Raw genomic sequence first — 22,534 nt, 5'->3', positions numbered from 1 at the left:
GCCTTCCTGCATCGTTCCAGGGGAGGGGACAGGCGTCAGCAGGTGTCTCGGAGCCCAGCCGGAAGATATCCTCTCAAAAGAGGGAGGCAGGCAAGGCACAGTTTTCGTGGCCAATGACAGCATTTGAGTTGCTGGCCAATGTTTAATGCTCTTTCCCCCCCAAACTGTCTATGCTATCATTAGGCCTTCTATAGTTGTTTAAAAATGTTGAAATTAGGCCATATCACACACCATGGTGCAGTACTAGAGAGAGAGTGTTTCCCACGGTCCTCTCCTGGCTGTCCAGGGGCAGGGAGGCCCCCTCACTCACTAACTTGGCCTCAGGTCCAGGCCACCAGGGCAGCAGCCCAAGCTGCACGCGGCCCGCGGTGCTGGCTGTTTCTGAGGCCGCACGCCAGCAATGCTGGAGCCGTGACTCTCTCCTCGGGCTCCCGCCCGGCCTGGCCATGACGCGTGAGTCTGTGGAAAAAGGAACAGAGAGCCCCGCCACGGCGCTGCCGCTTGAGCCGGCCGCTGTCCCCAAACGTTTCTGGAGGAAGGAGAAGCGCATCACGAACTCGGATGACGAACATGTCTCAGAGGGGTTCAAACAGGCGCCGCAAGCACCAAGGAGTGTAGTTTTGCAATTAGCTAATTGCTTTAATTCCTGCTGGTATGACGGGCTGGGTGCAAGTCCTGAGTGCCCCGCGGGCCTTGGGAAAGCCACTCCACTGTCACACTGCAGGGTCCTCTCCTGCAGGACGGGACTCCGAGAGCTGTCTCGCGGGGTGCTTGTGACCGTTAAACACGAGAACAGACGAACCCCACGAAGAGCGGTGCCGGGGGCATGGTACACACCGATTAAAACCACCTGCCACGGCATCACCCAAGGCCCCTCGGGAGAAGACTGACTGCAAGCCAGCAGCCGTGTCCTCAGGAACGGCAGCAGTGACCAAAGACGACAAATGACACCGAAACAGGTGAGAAATGCGTGCCCGCGGACCCCTCAGTCAGGCTTTCTCAGCTGAGGTTGCTGTCACGCAGAAGGAGTGTCTTCTCACCCCGGGATCTTCAGTCCATGAGCTAGCACAACGTTCAGAGAGACCCAAGCAAAACCACTTAAAATGAAAATATCTCGTCCCTTCCAACACACACACAGGCCCGTGTAGCGACTCTGGCAGGGCGACATGATGCCTCATCCGATACGGTTGCGGGATGGGATCCCCCGCTCCTTCCCGCATCCCCCTCTCCGCCTCAGACCGCCCAGGAGGGTCCCCGGAGCCGCTGCTGAGACACTCACCCCTTCCCCACCGTTGCCTCCAGGCAAAGGGGCACATTCCCACTCTCACGCCTTCGTAGGTGAGAAAGCACCACGCTGGTTACCTACCGAGTAACCTCTGTGCGCTGTGGGGACTACAGGTATGTGGGTCACAGAGGGCGGAGTCTCTGACCCTGCAGGTGCCTGCAGAGGGGTGCGGAACCTATGGCCTCGTAGTGACACAGGACCGTCTACTCCACAGGTGGCAAACACAAGGCCCGCGGGCCAAATCCGGCCCTCCACCTTGTTTTATCTGCCGGCACCTTGTCTCTACCAGGTGGCAGCGTGAGCGCTCACTTAACTGTTAAGGAGTAGTTACATTTATGCAGTCTTAAAGTTCCATTTGGCCCTTTGAAGGCAGCCGCGAGGCTGATGTGGCCCCTGGTGACAATGAATGTGACACCCCTGGTCCACTCTGTTTGCCTGAGGACCCAACGTCCTCGGGGTGAGGTGGTCCTTGTCTCACTACCTGGTTTCTCCCTCTGCTCTGGGTCTCCTGACGGAGCAGGAGGTCGCTCTGATCTGCGGAGAAACCTGCTCGGACAGGGATAGGCAAGCCCCACGGGGCGGGTAGGGGGGAGCCACGTGACCGAGCGTCTGCGACCGAGCTGATGAAGTCAGTGTGCACGGGCGGGCAGACACTCAGACCAGCTCCAAGTGCCCGAGGCCCGTGTCCCGTGGAAGCGAGGGACGCTGATACACCAGGCACCGAGTGCTACAAAATAGGATAGAAATATACCTTAAAACTAGTCATTTGGAGATGAAGTTCCCACGTGCAGAGGTCTCGGACACCTGCGCTGGGTTCCGGTGCCCAGGGGTAAACGGTGGGTGCGGGGGCGTCTGCGGCTCTGGGCCGGCCCCACCCCCGCCCCCGAGCAGCTGGACCGTCCGTGGCTTTGCGTGGCAGGCTTGCTGGTGTGGTCACTCGCGCTGGAGGGCGGCGGTAGAGAAAACCTAATCGACGATGGGAAAGGGTAGCACTTCACAGGCGCTCCTGTCTTTGTTCTTAGGGAGGGTCAGAAAGGCACTTCAAGGTCATTTTAGTCCAACGGCCCCGTACCCCGTCCGACATGTTAGAAGCAAATGGTTCCAGATGCAGGGACGCCCCGCCTTCCGGCGCTGCCGGTGGTGCCCGGAAGCCGAGCACCGGAGGCACTCGCTCGCGTCCGAAGTTCCCAGCCGGGAATCCATGGAGGGACGGGGACGTCTCCACTGTGGCAGGAGCTCAACGCGGTGGCTCGTCCCCTTGCTCTTCAAGTTTTCAGGTCCCTCTGGAAATAGAAACACAGGCGCCTTCTCCAGCACACACTGGGGGCAAGGGGGCATCTGCACTTGATCCCGAGTGAAGGACCGCTGCTCTCCACGATCAGTGGGGACAGGGTCGGCCTCGGCTGCGGGGCGGAGCGGGGGGGGCCTCGGCTGCAGGGGGCTGCCACCTCGGCGCAGACCCCCGACTAGCGTTCCCGGAGGAGAGTGACACAGCTCTCCCCCCTCCCCCCACCCCGGGGGCATGCACCGCCCCGCCTGCCGGCTTTCTCTTCGTGCTCCCAAGTCGCGACCTGGGCCGGAGCAGTTCTGTGTGAAGCCCCAGTGGGCAGAGGAAACCAGTGGAGGAAACGAAGGTGATCTAGCAGCAAGTCCCGTGGGCTAATGAATGGGCAATTAATTCCCCTCAAGAGGTGTGGGAAGGAAGCGTTACCCTTCGCATCAGCACGGATGGACCTGGAGAACACTAGGCTACGTGAAACGAGCCAGGCGGTGAAAGACAAATGCCACATGATTTCAGTCCTTTGTGGAATCAAATTAACACATGGGACGAGCAAGCAATGCAGAGACAGACTCCTAGATAGAGAGCGGGCTGACAGCTAAGGTCGGGGGAAGGGTGGAGGGTGGAGGGTAGAGCAAAAAGGCAAAAGGACTCATGGACATGAGTGTGGTGACGGTGGGGTGGGGAAGGGGAGTATAAGGGGACTAAATGGTAACAGAAAAAAAAACAATAAAAAATGGGTGAGCTCTCGAAGGGCCCTGGCGTCCACGTTCCGAAGGAGCAGCCGGCCATGCCGACACCTTGGGGAAGCTCTCACGGGAAGGGAGCCTCCCTGGGTCTCCCCTGGGGACACCCGAAGAGAGACGGGCAAAAGGGTGAGGCTCATGCTGGCCTTCCTCGGGCCGGAGGCTGCAGCGATGCTCTTGGGTGTCAAGAGGGCCACACACCTGTCAGAGACAAAGCGGCTCCTCCAGTGCCACGGGGCGGGGGGTGGAAGCGCTTCCTAAGCCTGATGGGGAGCCACGTGGCCTGAGAGTGTGTTCTCGAAGCGCGCCCTGAAGACCTGGACCATCCGGGTCACCAGGGCCCTCACCCTGCACCCCCGACCCTGCCCTCTGGAGAAGGCTCCTGGGGTGGGGTTCAGTGGTCACAAACAACCCAGGACAGCCATGTGCACCCCTACATTGGAGAATGGCCGGTGCATCTGCCCAGCATATGCCGGGGCTGGAGTCTTAAGCAAGGGCCCTTAAGTCTCTGGGGCCTTAAACAGGTCCCCTCCCCTGTCACAGGAGGCCCGTCCTAGGACCTGCCACCCAGGGTGATGCTGGGGGAAACGGGCCGAGACATCATGCGGTACCACGGTCAGAAGGCTCCCCAGGGGGCTTGGGGAGCTTGCCCCACCCCAGCCCCACTCCAGAGCGTGACGACTGGGGGCTGGTTTCTGCCAACCGCACCTGTTTGAAGTTCACCTTTCATGATCAGTAGCCTGGCCACACTGACCCCCAGCCGTCGCGGGCATCCCCGTAGAGGGCCTGACTGCTCCTGCCTTCCTACCCTGCACCCACCACGCCCACACCCCTGTCCATGCCCCAGGCCCCCACCTCCCGGCTCAAGGGCCATCGAGGCCACTGCATTGAGGAGCTGCTCTTTCATCCACCTTCTCTGATACTTTGTTAGAGGCGGATGGGTAGCGGCTGAATTTTGTGCTGAAGAGCTTAGCACCAGGCCAGGCTGCCCATTAGCAACACAATGAGCACCAGCCGAGGCTTCCCAGCGCCCGCCTTCCAGCATTTGCCGCCCCAGCCAGCAGCCAGCAGCCAGCAGCCAGCAGCCAGCAGCCTGCAGCCACTAAGAGGCGGGGACTGTCTGCACCTGCCTGGGGCACCCAGCTGCGCGGCAGCAGGCTGGACCGGAAACCACGCCAAGTCCCAGGCCTGGGCCTCACCTGGTGCAAAGAGAACCATGAGAACCTCCTCATTTAAAGCGACAATGCCCAAGAAAGGCGTGGAAAATGGGTGCCTGAGGCACATTAGGAGTCTGCTATCCTTCCTGGCCCATTGTTTCACGTGGGAAGGGGCCTTTAAAAAGGTCTTGGATCCGCACAACAGAAAGCAGATTACATACGGGAGGCCAGGGGCTGAGGCTGTGGGTGGAGGGGGTGACTGCTGGATGAGGTTTCACGTCGGGGTGGCGGCACGTCCTGGAACCCGAGAGAGGCGGTGGCCCCAGACCCTGAATGTGCTAAATGCTGCTGGAGTGTTCATTTAGCCCAACGGCTAAATGCCGTTGGAGTGTAACGCTCAAAAAGAGCGTTACATCGCTCTTTTGCTATGTAAATTTTGTCTCAATTTAAGAAAAAAAATTTAAACATGCCTTTGAAACGGGTCCAAAGCGTGACGTGGGGCTCAGAGCCTGAGATAAGTCAGCAAATATTTGCCGAGTGCCCCGGAGGGCGCGGCGCAGGGCACCGCACTGTGTGAGCTCCCCTGCGGCCTGGCGGCCTGGCTGCAGCACCCCCGCCTGCTTCCCTGGGGCCGGTGTCACCGCCGCCTGTCCCCTGCCGTTGGCTGTGGCGCTCCTGCCCTTTGCCTGAGTAGCCCATTCTTCCTCCCCTCCACCTCCAGGGTCCCCTGCCAGCCTCGCTGACCTGTGTCCCTGCTCCAGGTCCCCCCCTCCAGGGAGGCCCTTCCAAAGCACACAGCTGCCCACACTTGTCCTGGTCAGAGACTCTCCATCCCATCCCTGGCTCCTGGCAAGGTCCAAACCCCCTCCCCCAGTGGGCATTGGAGGTCCTTTCCCCTCCCCCGTCTGTCCCGCGTCTACCCTCTATTCCACGCGTGCACGGGCCAGCTCTCCTTGTCCCCACCCCCAGCATCCTCTCGGCTGCCTCTCCTCCTTTGCCAGCTCCGTGGAGACCCAGTCACCGCCCGTGCCCACCCCACCGGGGCCACGCCCGCACGGAGCCCGGTGGTGGGTGGAGGTGCTCACATCCGAGCCCGCACCGCAGAGCCACCGAGTCACTGCTCGATGAATCATCCGCCCACGGGCCCCTCCCTGGCTCTCTACAGCGGGACCAGGGTCGCTGGAGGCGAGCTGAGAGGGTCCCCGTGAGCTGGGCCGGCGCCGCGCCCCCACCTCCAGCTGCTCGTGGATCCAGTCCAGGAAGGAGGTGATGCGGGTGTAGACCCCGGGCTTGTTCGCGTCCGCACAGCCGATGCCGAAGCTCGTCGCCCCCACCAGCTTCCACAGCCTCCTCTCCTGACACACCAGGGGTCCCCCGCTGTCCCCCTGGACGGCAAGGAAAGAGACTGAGGGCCCCAGAAGAGGCACCGCCGCGGCTGTCCCTTGTCCCAGGGCAGGGCTCCCCTGTCACCACATCACGAGATCCGGCGTGGGGACGGCTCTGCGGTCACCCCCTGCGTACAGCCCTTCCAGAGCTGACTCAGCATTCCTGGCGGTGGGTCCTTTATCCCTCAGGGTGGTCGCCCCAGCCAGAGTCCCCACACACCGAACCCACGTGGGTCAGGGCAGCTGCGTGCAGCCGAGGGAGCTCTCCAAGGGAGGACCTATCTCCCTGGCCAGGGGCGTTCGCTGACCTCCGGACCCAGGCAGAACCGGGGTCCCACCCACTGTGGCTTTGGAGGCCCACGCCCACAGGTTCCCACCTGCTTTCCGCCTCTCCCGTCCCCTGCAGACTCTGAGAGCCAGGGTCAGGAGGGAAGCACCCCCGGGACCCCCACCTTCCGCCCCGCACCCAGGCGCAGTGGGAGCGCTGGGTAAACAGGGCTGGCCGGGCAAGGATGTGATATCCTGAGCAAACTTCTTCCCCACACCCTGTAAATTTGCTTTTTGACCAGCCGCAGGGAAATAAATGCTGGCAGCGACCTGTCCCATGGGCAGGGTCACCCTAGCAGAGCCTCGCCTCGCCCGCTGCCACAGCCCCTGGAGGTCCTCACGGGTGCCCACCTGGCAGCTGTCCACACCGCCTTTCAGGTAGCCGGCGCAGACCATGGAGGGGGAGATGATGCCACCATACACGTCCTTGTGGTTGCAGATCTTGTTGGAGATCAGGGGCACGGCCGCGTGGTTGAGGACCGGGGAGGCATCGCCTGTGTCAGAGGGTGGGGGGCGTGCGGTGAGGACTTCAGAGGCCTGGGGCCACGCCTCTGATATTTGGATGGCAGAGGCGGCCACGCCGGCGAGTGCACGGTGGGGGTTCTGCCACGAGCACCAGCCGGCCCCAGGGCTCTGTCCCTACGGACGTCCCACACAGGCCCTGCCGCTTCAGGGCAGAGCCCCCCTCTTCCCTAAGGGGACCGAGGTGGGGAGCGGTGGGGGGGGCAGCTGTCACCACCACGGACCTCCCGGGGGCCTGCCCTGGGTCAAATGCTTGATCACACCAGCCTGTTTGGTTCTCAGAGCAACCCAGGTCACAGAAGGGAAACTGAGTCTCGGGAGGGTCACACACAGCCCTTGGAGGAACCTTGGGGTGGTCGGAAGGAACATAGCCTCCCCAAGCACCCACATTCCAATCCCCAGTACCTATGACCGTGTCACTTTACATGGCAAAAGGGACTTTGCAGCTATGATAAGACCGGGAGATGGGGGACATGGTCCTGGGCTATGCGGGTGGACCCTGAATGTGATTACGAGGACCCTTGGGACTTTCAGAGGAGAACACGTGAAGACGGAAGCGAAGGTCAGAGGGGGGAGGCATGGAGGACGCTGAGCTGCTGGCTGTGAGGATGGAGCAGGGGCCACACGCCCAGGAGAGCAGGCGGCCTCTGGAATCTGGAAAGGGCGGGGAACTGGCTCCTCCCCAGAGCCTCCAGGCCCCGGCACGTGGGTGAAGGTCTCCCCGTGGAGGCCGAGAAACAGTTCTCCTTTATGCCTTATTTCTCTCCTGACAAAGTCTGCGATTCCGAGACCCAGGACAGATGGAACCGTGACTCATGACCCGCAGTGACCGGCTCACTGAGTGGACTCGTAGCCCCCAACAGGGACGCGCAGGTGTCCCACGGGAACGTGACACTGGGACGGGGTGGGGAGGCGGGATGAGCTGGTGTGGACATCTACCCCGGCCCTCTGGGTTCGGGGCTCCCTGGACTCGGAATCTCGGTCTCGGACCACTGACCTCCCTCCTCGGTGGCCCCCCATCCCGACGTCCAGCACATTTTCCCGTCAGGAAAGTTCTCTTCGGAGTTGGGCAGGCACACCGGCTGGACCATCTCTGTGCGGAGAGGAAACAACTCTCAGACCCGGGAACACAACCGATCTCGTCGGCGCTCACCGCTCTGAGGGCGCAGGCGACCTCCCAAAGAAAGGCCAAGAACCTTGGTCATCGGAGAGCTATTAGCTCAGAGCGGGGGCCCCTCCCCCACCAGAGCCCTAAAACTTCAAAGCCACCCTAGGCTGTGGCTACTTCAGCAAGTCCAGGCCAGGGGTCCGCATAGCTTCTGGAATGGGCCAGACGCTAACTAGTTTCAGCTTTGCGGACCAAGTGGTCTCCGTGGCAACCGCTCAGCTCTGCCACAGCAGCACAGAAGCAGCCACAGGCCGTGGGAAACAAGTGGGTCTGGCTGTGTTCTGATAAAACTTTATTTACAAAACAGGTAAAGGGTCTAATTTGGCCCGTGGGCCACAGTTCGCCCACTCCCGGGCCGGGCTGTGGTACAGAACACACCTCCACGGACATCCCTGTCCGTCCCGACAGCCCTGGAGGCAGCCAGCTTGCCTGTCCCTGTGGGCTGTCCCGTAAGCCCCACCACAGTCAGTGTCACGGCTGTCACGGGACTCTCGCGTGACACAGTCCGGCATGTGCTACGCTTCTCTGGGTATGACAATACTGGAAGGCAGAGAAAGACTACGGGGAGGGTCCGTTTTAATTTGATCACAGTACAAATGTTGACACTTCGTTTGGTACGGTCAAATACCATGCTTGATAATTAGCCCACGAGCATCGCCACGTCAGTCCCTGTTTCTCGAGAAGCCTTTGTCTCAGAGTGCAGCGTGTGGAGCGCCACGTGGCGAGCCCGCGGAGGACCTCCCCCCCGCCCCCGAGGTCAAACCTGCCCCTGGGCTTGAGCCAGGGCTCCGCTCCAATATGGAGCCACCATGACCCTGGGGAGGGAGGGGGAGGCTACAGCTGACGTGGGAGTGGGCTCCTAATGCTTTGTTTGCAGGTGCGAAAAGTTTGACAGTTCTGTCCCGTGTGGCTTTTTTTGTGACCTCCAGAGGTCAGGTCCTGACATCTCCTATGTGAAGAGAAACAGGGCCTGCCGAACTGAGAAAGAATGTTCCTGCGTATTCTGGGGAGCTGCAGATGCCCAGGACCTTCCAGGTCATAAAGAAACGGCTGCGGGAAGGGCCGCACTGCAACCGGCGGGCCGGCCTGGGCCGCACTCGCTTTATCAGCCAAGTCTGAAGCACTGGGCACGCGAGTGGCACTGGCAGGGGACCTCACCACCAAGCTCTTCATGCCCACAGGTCGGAGACGCCCTTCCACCACCTAGAGGCATGCCAGGTGGCCTGCCCTGGGCACGGCCCTTTTATCTCCAGGTAGCACCCCAGGGAGAAGGTGGCACCAGTGGGAGCCCCAGAGGGACCAGGCAAACCAAACTGACCAACATAGAGCCTCAAAGTCTCTAAAACCAAACCATCACCAAGGCCTGCACAGTGACCCTGATCGGGGCGGCCACCTGCTACAGCTGAAGATGTGCATAGGACCAGTGACCCTTGACCACTCACCCGCACACCCAGAGCACGATGGAAGGCATCCCATCGTGCCAAGAACCAGGAGAACCCCCACTTCCGTGAGAAGAGAATCAGTGAGGCCAAGACCGAAATGAGTCAGATGGTGGGTTACCGGACACCTGCAAAGCGCTGTCATCACCACAAAGCAACAGGACGACAAAGACACCCAGGCGTACCGTTGAAGGAGAGCGGCTCCGCCAGCTTCATGAGGGCAATGTCATTGCCCAGCCTCTTCGGCTTGTACTTGCTGTGATAGATGATTTTCTCCACCAGGTGGGAAGGGGCCGGACTGTCCAGCAGGGAAACTAGGCCCACCTGGATGGTCCACGACTTGGGGAGGTACAGGCTGCAATGAGAAGACTGACAGGTAAAGCAGGAAGAGCCCAGCCTGCACCTCAGGAGGCCCCGGCCCAGCACCAGGGAGGTGGCCGACGTGTCACGGCCCTGCTTGCCCGTGTTCGAAACCCCCGCAGCGCCCCCGCCCAGCAGAAGCACAGACCCACCCCACACACTGCCTGCAGCGGCCTCCTGCCCTGCACCTCGGAGGGAGGTACAAATGACAGGGAACAAAAATAACTGAGTGTTTTCTTCTAGGCTAATGTCCCCTGAGAGAAAGAGACACTGCCCTAGGGTGCCTCTGTCCCCACCCACCCTGCACAGTCTCCCACCTTCCCGGCACAACCTGGCCCGCCACAGGTAGCTACGGGGTGGTAGGTCTAAGGCCTCTATGTTGCTGGGTTTCCTCCTGTGTGAGAGCTTCCTTCCCTCTCTTCCTACCTTTTCTCTCTACCAGCCGAGGTCTAGGATCTATGCAGCCGAGGGTGGCGGGCGGTTCCTGGTGAGGAGGGAGGGTCCCTCCACACGGACTTTACTTGTGATGATGTGCTGTCGCCTGCTCTCTCTGGACCTGCCGCTCACCACCCACATCCACCCTGTCCCAAAGAGCCCGGGCTGGACGGGTCTGGGGGAGACGAGGACCACCCCCAGGAGGCGGGAGCACTCACTCGTAGACACAGTGGGCGGCGGTGACAATCCACACCGGGGTGATGACGGAACCCCCGCACAAATGGTAGCCCTGGAACTGGAGGCTGGCCTGCCAGGGCCACTGTGCGAGCGAAGACATGTTTCCACCCACGATGCGCGAGCTGTAGCCCATCCTCAGACCACAGGCTGCCAGGGGGAACAGGGTTGGGGGGCCATCCCACAGACCTTTCCCGTCCCGGACGTCCTGCCACCCGCACAGCGCTCCCAGCCAGGGAACAGAGCTGGGAGGGGGCAGCTCACAGGAGATCAGGGACAGGGGTGTCTTGTGAGGGTGCGGTGGGAAGAGTCCATCAGAGCAAACAGCCTGACGCCGGCAGGGCCCCTCCCCCAGGCGCCCACCAGCCGGGGACGGTGACAGCGCCCCCAGGAGCACAGGGCGCCTCCCACAGCCCCGCCTCACTGGCACGGGTGCTGGTGTGCTGCTGCCTGACTCCTCCAGACCCTACCCCCGCAGCGAGCCTGCTCCCCCTCCCCCTCCCCCTGCTTGCCCCGGGGGTGGGGTCTGGGTCACTGAGCAGCCTGTCACAGCTTTCCCCTGAGGGGCAGGGGGAGGAGAAAGTCAAGCCCCCAGAGCCACTGCAGTGACAGGACAGGACATGCCAAGGTCCAGTGTTCTGCTGAGAAGCCACTCCAGGCCACCTCCCCCACCTAACAGAGCTCACCCTCCTCCGAGGGAGGGGGGCCCACCTGGCACCTAGAAGGATGGGTCTCCGGGCAACCAGGGGCGGGGAGGGGAGGGGCGGGACTCTGGGAGCGAGCTCTGGCTCCCATTGGCCTCCGAGCTTCTGACACTCTTACCTGTGCACTTCAGGGTGACCACGCGGCCCGAGGTGCATTCTTCCCTAGAGTGGAAAGAGAGTGAGCTCATGATAAACACCCAAGGCCTGTGAGGTGGACGTTGTTCAACTTAACCTTGGGTGAAGAGAAAAACAAACCCTATTCCATTCTTTTGCTCTTGAATACAGATTACAGCTGTAGTCTATGTCACAGAATTGTTTTTTTTTAAAAACCACTCGACGACAGTGCGGTCCTGTGTGAGTGACAGGCACAGAGCGTTTCTCAGCTCTGTGGAGCTGACGGTCAAAGACACATTCCTCGCTCTGTCACGGGCACTGGGGCGTTTGCGTGTCTGTTCTACCCGGTGCTCTTCACCGCCCCCCGGGGACGGGCAGTGCCCGCTGGGCGGACGGCAGGCTCCCCTGGTATGACGTCCTTGCGACCTGGGACACGCCCCCGGGAGAGGACACCTCCCACAGCGGAGAGGTGTCTGCGCTGGAAATGACAGGTGTTCTGCCCGCGTGGGTGGGAGCCGGGCCCCTGCGTTTCTCCGGAGCCAACCAGGTCCCTCTGTGACCCTTCCTGCCCTCAGAACCCCAGGCCTGTCACAAGACTAGCTGTCCCCCGGAAACGCATGCGTGTCCAGGGGTGGCTGTCCGTGATGAGATGGACAAGCTGATGAGCCGTGGTCCCCCAGAACCTGGAACACACTCCCCTTGGGGCTCGGTCCAGGTGCCAGGAAGAGCGCCTGGAACCCAGGTCCAGCACACCTGGCGTCTCCATCCACCAGGCAGGTAAGCCCTCTGAGCTTCAGGTGCCTGAGTGTCAGCCAAGGACACTCGTTTTACCTCCCCCATGAGTTGTTGGGGAACACATTAAAGGATTTTGTGAACAAACACGGATATGTTTCTTTCTGAATCTTTCTTCCTGATTTTCCCCTTCCTACCCTCCCTCCCTCCTTCCTTCATTCCGAACACATTGCAACACCTACTCTTTGACGTGCAGCACCACGTTGACCATGCGCACCCCACTGGTACTCCTTTAACCCCCTCCTCCCTGCCTCTGCCGGCCACCTTGGCTGCTGCCCCGCCCAGTCTCGCCCCGCCCAGTCTTGCCCCGCCCCCCTGGCTCTCTCTTGTTCCCGTGGCGCCGCCCACAGCTGCACAAATGCAGCAAGGGAGGGATGGCCGTGCAGCCCGGCTGGCGCTCACCTCAGGTACACCGACTGGTGCAGAGCGGTCACCTTGTCGTCTGGCAAGAGGTGGTTGATGGAAACGAAGTCCTCTTGGAACTGCTCCTCCAGCAGGGTCACTCTGAGGGTGTCTGAACTGACGTAGCTGTGAGCACAGGGAGACGCGGGGGTGGTGTGACACTGGCTCTCTGTTTTGGATCAGCTTGTGCCCCGGTCACAGCTTTACAGGTGTCCTCTTGGGGGACATGTCCTTGTGTCCCCCCAAACCACCAGCGTGCCCAAGTCACACTATTACAGGTACACTGGGGGGACGTCACTGCGCTCCCCAAAGCCGTCAATGGTTTCCTCTTGTCAACGTGTCATTGAGACATTCCGAAACCGGAGCAGTCTGGAGTGGTGGACTCATCGGCCCCACCCCGTGGCCCCGCCCATGAGCACAGGCTCTGGGCCCCTGGGCCCACGCCTGATGGGGTGGGACCCAGCAGAGCAGCAGCAGTCAAGGGCGGGCTCCAAAGAAAGAGAAGAACCGAAAGAGAACGCGGAAGCCGGTCCCAGAACGGAAGCACCAGGCGAGGGAGAGAGGGACGAGCCGACAGTGAAGGAACTGGGCAACACTGAGGGGCACCTCCCTCCGGAGGGACAGGTCGGCGTAGGAAGGACTGTCCCACCAGGGGGCTGGGGTGGACAGAGACCCGAGGGCTGCTCAAGAAGAGCACGCAGGTGGAGAAGGAAGGGGTGACTGGGTCTTTGTGCAGAGCAGAGCAGGGGCCTGGGGCCTGGGGCCTGGGGACAGGGGACAGGGGTGGCGTCCCAAGAGGGAGAGGAGGGGCGACAAGATGGAGGACGCCCTCTGGTGAGCCCGAAAAAGGGCCTCCATAGGGAACACACACCCTAGTGGTGGCGATGGGGTGGAGTGTGTGTGTGTGTGTGTGTGTGTGAGCACACAGGTGTCTGATGTGTGTGGTCACATGTGTGGTGTGTGCACGCACGTGTGGTATGTCAGTGAGTGAATGTGTGTGATGCGTGTGTGTGCACGCACAGAAGTGGTGTATGGTGTCATGTCTGTGGCATGTGAGTGAGTGTATGTGTCTGTGGTGTGCAGGTGATGTGTGTGGTATGTCTCCGTGTGCACATGTGTATAGTGTGTGTGATTGTGTGTGATGTGTGCGTAGTCTGTGTGGCTCGTCTGTATTTGTGCAGAGGAAGGTCTACAGGCGCTTGAGGGGTGCTGTTTGCTGCTGTCGCTGAGCTGGAACTGCAGCTGATTTCTGAGTCACCAGGGGAGATGGAGGCAGATCTCAGGGGTACGGGCTGGGGGGCCTTTGGGGTTTCACTGGCTTCAGAGATAGGAGCACAGAACACGACCCATCAGATTTGAAGCCGGAGGCTCCTGGGGGAGTCAGAGCAGTGAGGCTGCCGCCACCCAACTCGTTTCCTTGGAAACAAACAGGAGTGGTTTCCCTGTTCCCCCGTGTCACTGCACTCACTTCCTGGGAGGCACGTGTAACTCGGGAGCCTCCCTGCTCCGAACCCAGAATCAAGAGCAAAGAGGGAAGGGTGACCACCTGGGCTCCCGTGGAAGATGGCAGCTGCCGTGAACCAAAGGAAGGGGCGGGAGAGAGAAGGAGGCCCCGCGTCGAGGAGAAAGTGGGTCGTCCCCATGCACGAAGCCCCACGGCCGAGGGCAAACAGTGCCAAGTGAAGATTTCACTCCAACGGTTCTTTCCCCCATGTGTCGCTAAACTACAGTGTTCGAATAATTGTGTTTTCACCAAGTTGCTGACTGTTTGCACCTGGTTCTCTGGGGCTCCTTGGGGAGTGTGTGCACGGATGAGGACGTGACCCCCAGGACCAAGCGGGGTGGTGTCAGGAGGTGACTCCAGCTGTGGCCTGAGGCACCTACGGGTCTTGTCCTTGTGAAGGACTTTCGTCTCAGAAGCTCTTTTACTTCCTGTTTGCATCTGGGTCTGTCCTGGCCCTCAGACACGCCCCAAAGTGCCATTTCTCTGTGACCTTAAAGTGAGGGTGATGTCCAGCCTCGTGGGGTTGCCACGAGGGTGCAATGTGACAGGAGGCTAAGCACCCTGTGAGCACCCAACTGAATGGCAGCTGTCTTTCTTCCCCACGATCACTAGTAATGTCCACCCATCGCCCGCCTGGAGTGCTCTTCAGATTACCTTGGAAACCCCAGCTGGGCACAGGCGACAGTAGCGTGGTGACTCTTCCAGTCGTCAGAGCACACGGTCCTCCACGCAGCCTCCGTGAACACCTGCAGCACGCCGTTCTGACCGCTCACGCGGACTGGCCGACGCGCGGGCATGACCACGCGTGAGTGGCCCGCAGAGCCCTGAGCCCAGGGCAGAGGTTCCTCTGCCGCCAGCTCAGACCCTCCTCTGCTGAACCCGCCCCGCCCCTTGCCCATGGCGTCCCACCCTTGCAGGGCCGGCCTGCCGCCGGGAGCCCCTGAGCGCTCTCGGAGATCTCGTATGGCTCAGGGAGTCTCCCCAACCGAAATTTTCAGCTTCATGGAACGGCCCTCCCTTAGCACCCAGCCCAGGGTGTCCCGGGGGCTGGTTGGATCACAGTTGAGGACATGACTTGACTCTGGCATTGACTTGGGACCCATTTCCCCAATGGGAAAGGCCAGGGCCGGGGGGTGCTGACCCCCTCCTGTGCCGTCTGCAGTGGAGAGGCACGGTCTTACCGCATCGGTACTCATCCTCCCCGGCCTTGCAGTCTGAGACGCCATCGCATCGAGCCGTCAGTTCAATGCACTTGAAAGACGACCGGCACCTGTACTTCCCGGAGCAGTCGAAGTGGACTGAGGACAGACGAGGGCAGCAGCAGGGTAAACAAAGGCCCCTGCCGTGCGCTGCTGCACTGACAACCATCCACTCGGCCCATGGCCTTGAGCCTGCCCTCTAGTAACGAGGCTGCCCTGACACTGCACCTGTGTCAGCAGCCTGGCGTCGGTTCCAAATTCCAGGGGGTGCAGCTGCTGCCCCCAACGCTGTCTCACTAAGTGGCCTTGAGACACACCTGGAGGTGAATCTAGACCCTGCGGGGCTCCAGGTCGAGAGGGAACGTGGATGGCTGCAGCCTGGCTGGCTGGGCCAGCTGAGCAAGGAGCCCTGAGTGAGGATTTGAGAGCGCCCCCCCGTCTGTCTGCCTCCTGCCGTCGCCGACTCAGAGCGGCAAGCGAAAGGACTGCAGGCCACACACCCAAGCAGGTAGGGAATGACACCAATCTGTATTCCAGTTATTTGAGAGAGAACATGAGAAATTGTTCCCTAATGGAGACCATCCGAATGACTCACTTTCTCAAAAGCCACAGGCACCTTCTTTTAAAAATAGCAGGCGGTCTTGGCCTTGCCTGAATGGCCTCCTTGTCTCCTGCCCCCAGCCCTGCCCCGCCCCCACTCGAGGATTCTATTTCATCAGCTGCCTTTGGACGCTGCTAACTGGGCAGGTTCCGCGGTGACGAAGCCCCGAGCGTGGCCAACAGCCCCTGCTGGGCCTCCAGTCGGCCTTACGTTCACGCAGGCGAATAACACTCAAAGCCAGCAAACCCGGACGCTGTTTGCCTCCAGTAACGAAGGCCGGGTGGCCACCTAGGGGCCAGGGAGCTCATGAAAGTTTAAGAGCCTGAGCAGGTAGCTGAAAGCCTGCTAAATAATGAATCGTACTCACCGCCCAGACCCGCGGCCAGAGCCACTATCAGCGCAATGACCCCAAGGACGATGATCGGGAAGAACTTCAGGGGCAGCAGGGACAGGATCTGTGCGGCCACAGCATCCGCATCTGAGAACCGGAGGAGGAGGGGGAGGGGCAAAAATCCACAGAGCAACACGTTTGAATAAAAGGAAACTTGAAGTGTAGCTATTCATCTCCCCCGTATATTCTGCAAGGGACGGTTCCCACCCAAAGAAAGCAGCCTTTGTGCCCTGGCTGGCGTGGCTCAGTGGATTGAGCGTGGACTGTGAACCAAAGCATCGCAGGTTCGATTCCCAGTCAGAGCACATGCCTGGGTTGCAGGCCATGACCCCCAGCAACTGCACATTGATGTTTCTCTCTCTTTCTCCCTCCCTTCCCTCTCTAAAAATAAATAAATAAAATCTTAAAAAGAAAGAAAGAAAGAAAGCAGCCTTCGTGCGGGGAAAAGGGCCACCAGCCGGGGACACGTTCTCTAAAAGTCCAGCCCCACACTCTGCAGCTCTGACCCAGTTCTGTTCCCCGGGGTGGAGGGACGGTGGTGTTATGGGTTGAATCACGTGTCCCCAAAAAGATGTGTTGAGGTTCTAACCCCCAGCACCGCAGAAGGTCATCTGACTTGGAAATAGAGTCTTTAGAGAAGTACTCAAGTTCAAATGAGGTCGTCAGTAGGGGGGTCTAACCTGTCTGGTGTCCTTGCAAAAAGACGTTTGAACACAGAGGCTCATGCACACACACACACACGCACACACACACACACACAGGGTGACATGAAGAGACACAGGGAGAGGCCGTGCGAAGGTCACGGCAGAAAGCAGGGTGATGAGTCTCCCCGCCAGGGAACGCCGAAGATCGCCGGCAGAACACCAGAAACCAGGAAGGGGCGAGCAGGATTCCCCTGCACACTTCAGAGAGGGCAGGGCCCTGGCAGTGCCTCGGTTTCGGGTTCCTGGCCATCGGAATGGCAAGACAGTATTTCTGTTGTTTTAAGCCACCTCGTTTGTGGTTCTTTGTTTCGGTGGCCCCAGGAAACCGAAACAAAGAGAAAGTAGGACGCCAGCTTTCGAGGTCATTTTCTCACAGGGGAGGGTGACGTGTAAAATCCATACTCTTGGGAGAGGGACAGCTGGGCCCTCTGAGAGTGTGGCCAGATGACGCAGCAGGCCATTCTCTGTAGGTCTTGTGCACGGGGGCACCAATGGCCTTGGGTCCAGAACATCTTTCCAAGGACATCGGCAAAGCAAACAGCCTTAGTGGATGGAGACAGGGCCGGGTCTGTGCAGGTCGGCCTGTGGCCCAGTATAGGGGTTCAGGTTCCCTCCGCTGCGGGTTCCGCAGCGGTCATGCAGACCCACCGGGTGTGCAGCGTGCGCCTGGGCTGCTCCACGTCGCCTCCATGGGGCTTGGTGGGCAACAGCAACAACTCAAACAGGATGCGTGTGCCGCCTGTGCTGTGAGCAATAAAGTCCTTTGCGTCTGACCCGGGAGTCTCGTGTCTTCTGCCAGCATCCGTGGATCTGTGATAGGCTGGCCTGTTAGCCTGCACCAGAGCCCTCCCTCCAGTTCTTGGCTAACGTACCAGGCAGTCTGGGGGGGAAGGAGATGTGAGGGGCATTAAGATCCCCAGAGGCACGAGTCTCTCTGTGCAACAGGACAGGTTCCACTAGCACCCTTCACTCTCCGAAGAACAGGCCATTTCAAGCACATGATCTCATCAATCCTGAAAATGCATCCACGCCCAAGGTGTCTTCCCTGCAATTGGCAAGACTGGATTGGAGGAAGGGCAGAAAGCCTTCTGAGGGTCACGCCGTTGCTAGGGACAGAGACCGCCTCTGCCCTTCTTCTCTTGGGCTCGGAGACGCTGAGCTGAGAGGTCTCCCGTGGGAGAATCAAAAAGATCTCGCCCTGCCTGTCTCTACACACAGCTTCTCCTTCTGGCAATAGCACGATTATAAAATGGTCAATATCATTCCAGGCTGCCTTAAAAAGAAAAGAGTTTAAATACAAATATATCGGGGGAAGAGGTGGATTAGGAGGGAAAGGAGGAAAGAGTAAGCAACAGAAAAGGGTAAGGGGGAAAAGGGAAGACACCAGGGGAAATAAGGTAACTCGTGCCACATACAATCCTCCGTGATCGTGAGGGGTGCAGAGCAAGAGAGGAGAACAGACGGAGAGACGGAGAGACGGGGAGATGGACAGTAAGCTCTTTGCTTTGGCCTGGATGCACAAGCGGTTTGTTCGCGGTTGCGTTCTCAGCACCTAGAACAGCACCTGGCACCTGGTAGTTCTTGGTAAATATTGGTAAATTGAATGGATGCATGGAGAGATGGATGGACAGATGACATCATGATAATGAAGGTTGTTTATCTCAGGGTTAGAGGCCAATTCCTCTCAAGGCATCAGTGCATAGCCTTGACGTGGTAGAGCAGACGCCTCCCGTCCACCCTCCCCCACCCCCAGAAATCTCTCCCGTTGAGATGTGTTCTCTCCATTTACAATTTAAAAATCAGCAGGAACCCCCAGAATGACCTCATATCATCCCAGTTATTCTGTAAGAGTTCAGTTAGGAAACACCCAGATGGTAGAGTTGAAGATTGTTGCTTAGTCAGAACCCCTGCATCAGTGCACACTGGCCGCTTCGCCACTGCATCCTGGTGCCCTGTGGGCGCCGCCATGGTCCCACCCGCCTTATCCTGTCTTTGAGGGTGTGCTTAGAATAAGAAGAAAGATGCATAGCACCCCTCCAAAGAGGAATGCAAATGATAAACAAGCATAAAGAAAAAACCCTTCAGCCTCTCTGGAGATGAAAAAGAAACAACACACGTTAGACACAATTCCCCATCAACTCCCCAACACAGTACTGCAGTTGTTGGTATTTGTGGTTGTTACACTCACTACCGTCCAAAGTGAAAGGAGATGGACCTCCACATACAGTCGACGGGAGTTTGCATTGTGGGAACTTTCTGACAGTCACATTTGCAACATGCACCAAAAGTTTAAAACTGGATGGAATTTTTGACCCAGCGAATCCACTTCTAGGAATGTATCCTATGACGTCACCGTAGATACACACAGATGCCTACCTACAAGGACGCGTAGAGGAGGGTCACTGATAACGTTGACGCATGGGAAACAGCCTCAGCGACCAAGGGAAGAAACTGGAGAAATACTGAACAGGATGGACGCCAGGTGGTAGAGAGGGCGGTCGGCAAGGTTTTCCGGCAAAGGACAAGATAGCAAATACTTTAAGTTTTACGGGCCACATGGCCTCTGTGACAACTACTCAACTCTCCTACGGCATAAAAGCAGCCACAGACAATATGTGAGTACATCGATGTGTCCCAGTAAAACTGTGGTCATAAAAACAGGCAGTGGGCCGGATTTGGCCCATGGACCATAGTTTGCCCAACCCTGAAGAAGATTTAGGTATTAAATGCCATGGAAAAATTAACACAATACTGTTTAGTTTTTTAAAAAGCTTCAAAATGATACAAATAGTTTATGTCACTTCCAAAGGGGAATAAAGATATTGGCAGGAAAAAGGCAAGAAATCCCCCATAAACTGCTCATAGAATTAGCCCTGAGTAACGGTAAAATTGTGGGCAATTAAAAAAAATCTTTTTGATTAACTATTTTTCCAGATTTCTACAATGAATAATGCATTGCTTTATTTAAAAAGAAAAGTTTTAAACACCTTTTGTTCCTTCCCCCACCAGAGCTAATCATGAAAAAACTAATAAAAGTTAGCATAGAGAAAAATGCATATCACTATTCATGTTCAGATTATATTATCAAAATATTAGAAACAATCATATGTCAAATGATGATAAAATGGTTATGAAATCACACATATACTTGACGGAATAATGTTATTTTTAAAAAGACATTCATGGCCCTGGCTGGCGTAGCTCAGTGGATTGAGTGCGGGCTGCAAACCAAAGCATCACAGGTTCGATTCCCAGTCAGGGTACATGCCTGGGTTGCAGGCCATGGCCCCCAGCAACCGCACATTGATGTTTCTCTCTCTCTCTCTTTCTCCCTCCCTTCCCTCTCTAAAACTAAATAAATAAAATCTTGAAAAAAAAGACATTCATGAAAACCTGGCAGCACCTGGAGGAGGCCCGCCCGCCTGCCAGCACCACGGATGGATGATGCATATTTACAGGAAACGACGGGAAGAAAATGAATGCAGATATAAAAGTGGGGTAAAATTTGGGAGTTAGGGGATTGCAGGGTACTTTTAAAATTTACATCTATGTTAATTTTGGAGAAGTCTTTTTCAATTGTGTATCTTTCATAGAAATATCTCCTCCCATCTCCCATCCTCTTCTCTCCCCCCACCAGCATCAACTGTGGTTTAAAAGGAATCATTGGGGTTACCCCCAATCATGCTTTCCGGACCCTCAGCCAGAGCCCCCAGGGCCCCCTTCCCAGCCCCAGGGGCCAGGGAGCCCCTGACTGCGTACGGGAGCAGCGAGTCCTGCTCGCTGTGACAAGCCCCCGTGGGCTCTTGCCAAAGAGATGCCAGCTGGACAGGCATTGTGGAGTCCCCTGTCTCTCCACATACTTGTAGCCTGTTTGCAAAATGTACCCTGTCGCCTGCTATTGGATTTTAACCTAGGCATCAAATCCTTCAGGGAAGGATTTCAGGGAGGCCCAGCTTATTTTAAGTTTTCTAGAAGGGCTGGTGAGCAGCGGGTTCCCAAGACTTCCAGGAGGGCGCAGAGAGTCTGGCCAGCAACTGACCCCTAACTCCCAGGGCCCATTGGAGCCTCCATTTCTGAGAATCTTCATGCAAAGAATACAAAGCCCTGTGTGCACAGAGTCAGCAAGGGGCGGGACAACCGTCCCCTCTGACGCCCCCTCTCTCCCACAGTCTGTACGCCAGAGAATCACATATGTTCAACACGTGAGGTGCAAGGACGTCTGGTGAGATATTTCCGCAGCGGGAGACGCAGCCCTCAGCCACGTTCGCCATCTCTAGATGGGGGTGGGGGGCAGAAAGCACACCTGGTTGCACCTACCTGGTGTGACGGGGCTTATTTTCAGATCGTCAAGGCCGAAAAGGGATCGGAAGGAGAAGGGGGCTTCAGCCGCCGGCGGGTCGTTCTCCCCCATGGTGACTATTTCAGGGCCTCTGAGGTTCGGCTCCGCCTCCACCTCCACCTCCTCGGCCAGGAAGAACAGAAAGCGTTTGCTCCCCTGTTTACGGCTCCAGCACCAAATACATCTTTGTTGTGTTAAGTCTTTGAAATCTGACAATCCACATGAAGCGAATTCCATGCCAACTAATCAAAACTCTTTGTCTGGTGAGACGCATTTTTTTCCCCAAGCCACAGCAGATAACAGAGAAACTTCTAGAGTTAGCGAACAACAGTGAACTTACTTCTGCTAAAATAAGGACTTTCCCAACATTCGTCCCACCAGTCTTAAAATCAACTGAGTGCACATCTTCAGAGAGGCGCCCTCTTGCCAGTTAGAAGTCCCCAAACCCCAACGTTACAGCAGATGAATGACTTTCAAAGCACACCCCCTCCATTTTCCTGCCATCGCCGTGTCTGTATCACATGAACTCGACCCTTCGCCTGCGCGTGCGAGACACCCACCCCCCACGTCCAAGGTTCTGATACTCACATACTGTCCGCGCCCCTCCGATGTCAGCGGCACCAGAGAAGGGACACTCGCCCACAGTATTTGTAGCTTTCCTGGCTCCCGCCACCCTGACCTAATTCAGGATGAAAGTATCCGGGCCCTCGGGGTGCCCGGTCCCCGCCCCAACTCCCAGCAAAGGGAGGAGTGGCTGGCGGCCGGCCGCAGGCGGCACCAGAGCTACACTGGGCTCTGTGTCCTGCAGGAGAATTCCTCCCGTCGCCAGGCCCCAGGGGCCAGAGCCCCTGGAAGGCATTCCTGGCAGATCTAAGAGGGGCGGAGGGAGGGAGGGAGGGGATGGCCAATGTCCCAGAGGCAGCTTCTCGGGTCACGCTCCGGGGCAGCAGGTGTGACTCCGCCAGGAGCCGGCTTCCTCAAGACACTCACGTCCAGAGGTTCCAATGGGCCCAGAAACATGGACACTTGGAGCTCCTGCCTCTTTTGTTTGCTTTGTGCTTCCCTGTTGTAACCTTTGACACTGAACAGGGAACTACCAGGCCACTTAAAACAAGCTTTGTCTTCATGCTGCTTCACGTGGTCACGGGAAAACCTAAGCCAGAGGTGGGCGCTAGAACAGTCCATTTCATTCCCACCCTAAGAGCAGCTTCGGAGAGTATCTTAGAGAGCTACTCAGTTCACAGTCGGCCTTTTTGACTTTGATTCTCGCTTTGATCCTGGCTGACGGACCATCAGCATGAAGCGAGTTAGACAGGTTAACTTTATAACTAGAACACGACCAAATGATAAAACACTCCCTGAAACGTGGAACCTGGGGGAGGAAGTCCCTCCCCAGATGGGCCACGGCTGGCTGGTTCCGCACACTGAGAAACATTGAAGAGTCACC

General features: G+C 58.1%; 1 protein-coding gene across 1 annotated transcript; it reads right to left on the bottom strand.

Annotated features, from left to right (window-relative positions):
* Positions 1-101: 101 nt before the first annotated feature.
* TMPRSS3 (transmembrane serine protease 3) lies at positions 102-21,745 on the bottom strand. The gene is made up of 13 exons (XM_045852677.1): positions 21,676-21,745; positions 21,066-21,210; positions 16,021-16,131; positions 15,035-15,151; positions 14,508-14,631; positions 12,350-12,475; positions 11,160-11,203; positions 10,322-10,487; positions 9,494-9,663; positions 7,699-7,794; positions 6,531-6,673; positions 5,700-5,852; positions 102-2,568 (listed from the first exon to the last, which is right to left on the bottom strand). Exons 2-13 carry the CDS (start codon positions 21,157-21,159, stop codon positions 2,551-2,553), a joined length of 1,362 nt encoding a protein of 453 aa, XP_045708633.1. The 5' UTR covers positions 21,160-21,210; positions 21,676-21,745; the 3' UTR covers positions 102-2,550.
* Between the last annotated feature and the right edge of the window lie 789 nt (positions 21,746-22,534).

The sequence above is a fragment of the Phyllostomus hastatus genome, unplaced genomic scaffold, assembly GCF_019186645.2.
Source record: "Phyllostomus hastatus isolate PE091 unplaced genomic scaffold, TTU_PhHast_1.1 phas_contig_948, whole genome shotgun sequence".
Classification (NCBI taxonomy): domain Eukaryota; kingdom Metazoa; phylum Chordata; class Mammalia; order Chiroptera; family Phyllostomidae; genus Phyllostomus; species Phyllostomus hastatus.
The sequence above is the reverse complement of the archived record's forward strand: the minus strand, read 5'-3'. Positions and strand labels throughout refer to the sequence as shown.

What these genes read in the sequence shown, in the direction of transcription:
- TMPRSS3 (XM_045852677.1), bottom strand. Translation starts at nt 21,159, where the DNA reads ATGGGGGAGAACGACCCGCCGGCGGCTGAAGCCCCCTTCTCCTTCCGA. An exon ending in GGAGGATGAGTACCGATGCG is followed by an intron (nt 14,632 to 15,034) that starts GTAAGACCGTGC and finishes CGCGTCGGCCAG; the next exon opens with TCCGCGTGAGCGGTCAGAAC. An exon ending in GGAGCCGCTCTCCTTCAACG is followed by an intron (nt 7,795 to 9,493) that starts GTACGCCTGGGT and finishes CTCTCCGCACAG; the next exon opens with AGATGGTCCAGCCGGTGTGC.